This window comes from Strix uralensis, chromosome 1 (assembly GCF_047716275.1).
Source record: "Strix uralensis isolate ZFMK-TIS-50842 chromosome 1, bStrUra1, whole genome shotgun sequence".
NCBI lineage: Eukaryota > Metazoa > Chordata > Aves > Strigiformes > Strigidae > Strix > Strix uralensis.
In genome coordinates, this window is record NC_133972.1 from 110,966,063 (window position 1) to 110,973,151 (window position 7,089).

Sequence of the window (7,089 nt, forward strand, 5' to 3'; positions counted from 1 at the left end):
GGGGTTGTTCAGCCTGGAGAAGGCTCTGGGGAGACCTTATAGTGGCCTTCTGGTACCTAAAGGAGGCCTACAGGAAAGATGGAGAAGGACTTTTTACAACGGCATGTAGTTATAGGGCAAGGCGTAACTGCTTTAAACTGAAAGAGGGTAGATTTAGATTAGATATAAGGAAGAAGCTCTTCACGGTGAGGGTGGTGAGGCACTGGAACAGGTTGCCCAGAGGTTGTGTCTGCCCCCTCCCTGGCAGTGTTCAAGGACAGTTTGGATGGGGCTTTGAGCAACCTGGTCTAGGGGAAGGTGTCCCTGCCCATGGCAGGGGGGTTGGAACTAGATGATCTTTAAGGTCCCTTCCATCCCAAACCATTCTATAATTCTATTACCTATGAAGGCATCTAGAATGAAAACAGTGAGTTTGTCTACACTTAAAATACCACTTTCTTTATTGCAGTGCTAGTGGGAAATCCAAGCAAAGGAAGACAAAGAACTCCCCATCCAAACCTAAAATCTTGGAAGACTCAGTTTTTGGGTGTGCAGAAGTATTATCCAGCATGAAGCTGTTTATTATGAGCCATTATTTTCCTATGTCAAAAGTATTTGCCATAAATGATGGCTCTACTACATTTCAATGGCTTCACTTCAAATCCTGTATCTGTTATTATGAAAGACCTTAATCGAGGCCCTGAGAGGCTACTTTCTGTAACACTACCCCAAAGCTGCAAGATACAATCGAGAACTCCAAACAATTCCTGTGCAGACTTGCTACACCAGTATCATCCAGTACTCAGTGAGATGAGGCAGAAACTTTGATCACTGGCTATCTGTTGTCTTCTATGACAATTGTTCTTCTAGGATAGGTGTCAACATCCACAAATATGTAGCGGAACTCAAATTTTCCTCTCTCAGGATTCTGTAAGGAAAACAATTTCAAGCTAGTTTTTTCTCTTTGGTAGTTTAAAATCAAGATTAAGCTTGTCAGCTATATCAAGCAATTGTACATACCTCTTTGACTTCCACATGGACTGTTCCCCGTTTCCCTGGTTCAGAGCCCTCAATATAGAACTTCAAACGCATATGTTTCAGTCCATCCTTTACGTATTCAATGTGACTAAAAACAGCAAAATGAAACAAAAACCCAAACCACCCAGCAAGAATACATATTATATTCTAGTTAAACTTCAAATTTAAACTTTTTTAGAGGAGCTGCTTAACTATTTTGAGAGAAGGCGTATTCCGAAGCAACCCTTGTGCTACCACAGGCTCCTTCTCTACCATGCTTCCCAAGCTTTACTGTGAGCTTCTAAGTTCTAGTGGAGTTAAAAGAACTAATCGGCAGTTGAGGATTAACATATGAATTGCTTAAACGTCCTCACCCCAGTCATTCCCTCAAAACTCAACAACAATCCAATGGCTGAAGATTCTGGAATTTCCTTGCATTTATTCTACAGAATCCCCAGATTCAGAGCCTGATATCTAGAAAGGAACACTCACATCACACAGACTGCCAGGGTTTTTTTTAGGCACTTAAACTAGTTACCAAGCCAAAACACAGAAAGGATGTTTTGTCAACTTAATTATCAGGTTGCTTAAATCACATCAAACCAAACTTTACTATATGCTTTACTTATTTTAGCAATACTTTTGTTCTAATGAAGTTGTGTAACTTTGGCACTGATCAGATCTCCAACCTAAATGCTGATATTCAGATTGGAGTTAGGTTACACTCAAGTATTAGGTAAACAGAAAGGTCATGTCACTTTCAAGGCAACCACTTCCAGAAACTAATGGTCGAACTAGAATTCTGGTGCCAGTTTACGTTTCCTACTGAAATTACTAACTGCTGCACACTACCAAACTCTTATTTCCATCAGTCATGCCCAGATACACACTGTGAATTAAATTTCCAATAAATACAGTTTAAGGTGACATGATGGGTTACAGAGAAAAGATGAATGAAGAGCCTTAGTGCAGTAAATTCACATTCAATGTGTTCATCCACAAAAAAATACCTGTACATTTTTGAGACATTTAAGGTCATCCTTATACTGCAGACACACTCTACAATGTTACAAAGTCTCCAGCTCAAAAGTTTATTTAAATACTAGACTTTCAAAACGATGGAAATGAAATACTAGGAATGTTGATAGTACATTTACTTATTTATAGTTCGTTTTACAGACAGATGCTTAAAACGTTTATGCATATCCCTTTCATTTACCAGCTTCACTTTGAACACTTTTTCACAGAGTCTGATGACTAAACTTCCACCAGTAAAAATCACATTCCTCTGGAAATTCTCAGTTTCATGGCTCAAGTTGTATATCTGGGTTTATGCATCCCATCATGTATGAAACCTTCTTGACTAAATTCAAGTCAAAGAACCCAATAAAGACAAAGCCCCTACTGGGTTACAGTGCAGGACAGATTTACATTTTGTAAGAATTAATTCTGTTGTTTCCCTCAAAAGGAGAATAATAGACACACTCATGAAAGGTTTAGGTGAGAGATGTTCTGTTACATACATAGTATAGATGTGGCCTCAAGTACCAAAAAGCAATATAACAAATGGGCAGTCGATACTGCATATCAGCTCAGGACAATATAGTCACCGCAGTGACTACAACCTGTACAGTCAGACCCAGCCTAGCTTTAAACAGAGCAAGCTGGATTCCTGAAAGTCTGAAATTTAGTACCTCCTGCTCTTTCTGGTCTGATAAAAACAACTGCTTCAAAAGAAGATAAACTCTCAACAATTTTTCAAAGAACAATTTCACTCTATTTGAGGGTTTCAGACTGTAAACTTCAGTCAGATCCCTGCTCCCCAGATGCATGCCTAGGCCTCTGTACTACTCTCTTCAGACTCATCCTAATTTTTGGAGACCAGCTCTATGTTTACCGTGCTGACCACTGCTTCTTTTGAGGCACTCAGAACTGGCATTTTATAGTGTATGTGCACTGTATTTAGTGGTATGTGCCACACAAGAGGTACTGCAAAAAAAATGCTTTCATTTTCACTCAAAAGTGACAGGGTACGTCACATACAGTTCATTAATCTAGACCTAACTTGCTATGATATGACCCAAATGTCTTCGCTGTGCAAAAACTAGGGTCTGTATGGGGCAAACACTAAAGGGCACCTGACAAGCTGTCGTCTTCCTCTTCTTGTTGCCTCCCCATAACCTTTAATAGATTCACCAAAAACACCAATTATCTACAAGAGAAAAGAGGTTTGAGTTGTCAGAAAGTATCACATTCAAACAGATATTCCAGTATTAACTGACACCCCTGCTGTGAATGCATTTTCTTTCAGCAAAATGCCCCTTGTGAGTCTGATGTGTCAAGAATTTATGAAAGTGTAAGGAAAATTCCTCTGTATTTCAGTGCTTTTCTTTACAGTCACATATTAAATGTCTAAAATAAATCCTACTAATATCTTCCATTTGTACTGTCCTCTGAGATTATGACATTTTAATCTCCCTTCTTACTCTGTATTTTACACTTTAATGACATTTTGTGTAAAAAGGAAACCGTGAAATATTTGCTTGTCTCCTCCAAGAGAGTATATTTCAGTTTAAAATGCAAATGTACTCCGCTCCACATTACCTAAAAACACTACTGCTTAAGAAATTGACTTTTTTTTTTCCCTAGGTCTATAAAGCCAGACCAAATTAACCTAGTTTTAAAGTTGGTTAGAAAGGGAGGGTGATTTTTACTGTATAAGTACCGGAGAAAAGTTTTAATTCTGCAAACCTGTTCCAAAGCAAGTCTTCGTTTTTATTCTAGTGACAATTTCTCACTTAATTTCTAGGTTATCCTCAGTGGTATCTGTGGCAGCCTTGTTTGAAAGCTATTCCATGCATTTCTTGCCTGAAGTAGTGGTTTTTAGAATCTAGTTTTAGATTGATTGTTTTGTTTAAATCTAGCGACCTTATATGACTGTGTGATCACATGACTGTTCTCTGTCTCTTTTCCTGTTAGCCACAGGAATGCTAACTGTGTTTCAAGTGGAGAATTTAAATTCCTGGATACTTATGCAGTGCTTCGCAGAATGACAGAACTCTAGTAGTGACAACAGAATAACCGTGCTGAGGAAAGGCAGCAGGTTAGATCTGCAAAACTTAAGTGAGACCAGTTGCCTCTCTGACCTGCAGAAATCCTGAAGTACTACATTTAGTAGGCACTCAGGTATGTCTATAAGACTTTCTGTATGGGGACACAAGCACATGCTCTGAAGGGACAGACACTATATTTACATCAGTTGTGCTGCAGTACACTCACTGAACTTGGCTTTTAGCAGGCTCATTCACTCGGGCTCAGTGCCTGCATGAACTTGTCCTAATATAGGCTCCAACCTGGAGCTGACCCATCTTTGGCCAGGTAAAAGCACAGGCAGATCTGCCGGTGTTTGCTAAGCACCACGTGGATCTTCTTACAGCTCTGCTTGTGAGATTTCTTGTGCAAATTTTTGACGCGAAGAGAGACAGGAATTACTGAGAAACATAAACTTATGACTAAGGTTCAAAAACCAACCTCAGGGTGAGATCTGCATTTTTCCAAGGCATCTCCATAGATCTTACTTGGACTAGAAGAAGAGAATAGCTCTTTAAAAATCACATAGAACAAACCACCTGTAACAGAAACAACAACAAATGGAATGAAAACTAATCAAATCAGATAGAATTAATGAAAAGCTTCTTCCAATAAAGAATATAATTTTAAAAAATAACCTGTAACACCAATTCCAACAAGCACCACAATAAAATAGGTAAAGTCTCTTCCAGCTTCTTTCACTGAAATAGACAAAAACAACACAGGAGTTACAATCTTGGATAGTAAGACTTTCTTATATAAATGCTCTTGTATCAACCTGCAGCTCAAATAACATTTTGGGAGAAGAAAAAATACCAGTATTCCAGTAACGGCTTCCATAATGCCTCATCACTAAAAGAAAGAGACCCTGGACCACCTCTTATATTGTAGAAAGCATGTTTGTATCTCTGTATTAAGCCCACTAGATGTTTTCAAGAATAGCTCTTATTGCTACTTTTTGTGTACGAGAGCTATTTTTTTAAGAACTAATGAGGTATTTAGCGCTGCAGTATTCAAGTTCCCGTGTAAACCCACAACCAGTGCAATCCTTATGCAGAGAGAAGTAAATTATGCAGTAATTTAATAATAATAATAATAATAAGTAAATCCTTATGCACGGAGAAGTAAAAATAAAAAAGCATAAGCTTACACATTGCACATGCTGACTGAAAAAATAGCTGGATTTATGAATTCTCAATCAACTGAACAATAAAAAGGTGGGATATTAAACCAAAACATGTATTTTATTTATTGAGATAATTAACTGCAGTTTATCTGATTAGTTTTTATCTATCAGTTTTGATCTAAAGTACAAGTTTCGGTATACACTCCAAAAAAAGTCATATGAGATTCTCTGTTACAAAATGTTTTTTGAGAACTTGGAGACTACTGATCATTTTAAGTGATAAGATGTGCTTTTCAGTGAAGTACAAGTTACTGAGGAAACTTTAATAACCATTTTTCGTGCAGCTGAGGGTTTTTTTTTCCACAAACTTTTTTCAAAGCACTCAGTTTCTGAGGCCGATTATGTCATAACCACTTTTCATTGAAGTGAGACCAACGAAAGTGACAGCCATCTTATAAACTAATATAACGCCTAGAGCTTTGACAATTTTGCTGGAAGTAAACTTGTTTTAACTGTATCGAGACAAGTTGTGTGTGATAGGTTTTCCTGTTGAAGAGGAAAATGAGAGGCTACTACAGCTCATCCCTGCTGCATCTTAAACACTAGATCAACAAGCTGTTTGGAAGGAGCCACGTAATTTCTGTTCTGCTTGTGCAACACATACGACGTGTATGAACTGCTGCAAAACACAGTGTGAGAAGAAATGGGCTTTCTGGTTTTCTGAGAACTGTGGGGTTTTTATAATTCCCGAGTTTTGGGGCTGTAAGATCTCAGTTGCCGCAGTAATTTCGGCCGTGCTCAGCCTCCCTGACCAGCGCACAGCACCCCCCCGCACGAGTGACTCCAGCCCCTCTTACCTTTCTGAGCAGCCGACAGCAGAGTTTCCTCTCTCCGGCCCCTCTGCACGGACACATGTTTGCTATTATCGCCAGGTTTCTCAGCTCTCAGCCCCCCCGCCTGCGTCCCGATGCTCTGCCGGGCGGCCCGGAGCAGCAGGGCGGGCTGGGGCCGCCACCTCAGGCAAGGCCAAGGCCTCGTCCCTGTCCCTGTCCCCGTCCCCAGCAGCGCCCAGCCGTGGGGCGCCAGCAGCCCCCCCCCCAGGCAGGCCCGCACCCGCTGCCCGGCCCGCGCGAGGCCGGCGGGCAGCATGCCGGGGCACGGCTCCCGAGCGCCCTCACGGCGGCGGCAGCCGAGCTCAAGGGGAAGTTTCTGCCGCTCAAGCCACCGTCCTCCCGGGGGACCCCGGCGGAGAGTCAGGGCAGCCCCCCGCCCCGAGCGCGGCTCTGCGGCCGGTGCTTCGGGTCCGGAGGCCCCATCAACTTTTAGCCGCTGCTCGCCATTGCCCCGGCGGAAACCTTGGCGGCAGGGCGGGGGGGAAGAAAGGAGCAGCGGGCCCTGGGAGCGGTAGTTCGAACGAGCTCCCTCTTGCGCCCGTCGCCAGGAACGGCTCCCACAAGATCACTACAGCGACCGCCATGCCGAGCGCCGCCGCCACCCGCCCTCACGGAGCTGGGGTGGCTGCCCGCGGCGCCGCGTGCCTGCGGTCCCGGTCACCCTCTTAAAGCTGTTTTGTTTAATATATTGTTTTTTGATCTTGCACACATAGGCGATAAAAGCGATGCAGTTGATGTTTCCACGAATGGAGACCAGAACACCCGCGAAGCCCGTGCTCCGGTTTCCCGGGGACGGCGCCCCGGCGCGGTGGCCGCCGTGGGGCGAGGTGGGCGAAGCTGCCAGGGGTCCTACCGGAGGCCCGGGCAGGGGCTGCTGCCGGCAGTCACTGCGCTCCCCCGGCGCATTAACACTTCCCGCGTGCCCCACGCCGCCCTGCCTGGGAACCCGCCGCCGCGGGCCCGGCAACGGGCGACGCTCATCCC

At 43.2% G+C, this 7,089-nt stretch overlaps 1 protein-coding gene across 1 annotated transcript; it reads right to left on the reverse strand.

The window, feature by feature from the left end:
* Positions 1 to 411: 411 nt before the first annotated feature.
* Positions 412 to 6,592, reverse strand: TIMM21 (translocase of inner mitochondrial membrane 21). The gene is made up of 6 exons (XM_074877293.1): positions 6,070 to 6,592; positions 4,725 to 4,787; positions 4,528 to 4,625; positions 3,135 to 3,208; positions 1,000 to 1,105; positions 412 to 907 (listed from the first exon to the last, which is right to left on the reverse strand). Exons 1-6 carry the CDS (start codon positions 6,359 to 6,361, stop codon positions 815 to 817), a joined length of 726 nt encoding a protein of 241 aa, XP_074733394.1. The 5' UTR covers positions 6,362 to 6,592; the 3' UTR covers positions 412 to 814.
* Between the last annotated feature and the right edge of the window lie 497 nt (positions 6,593 to 7,089).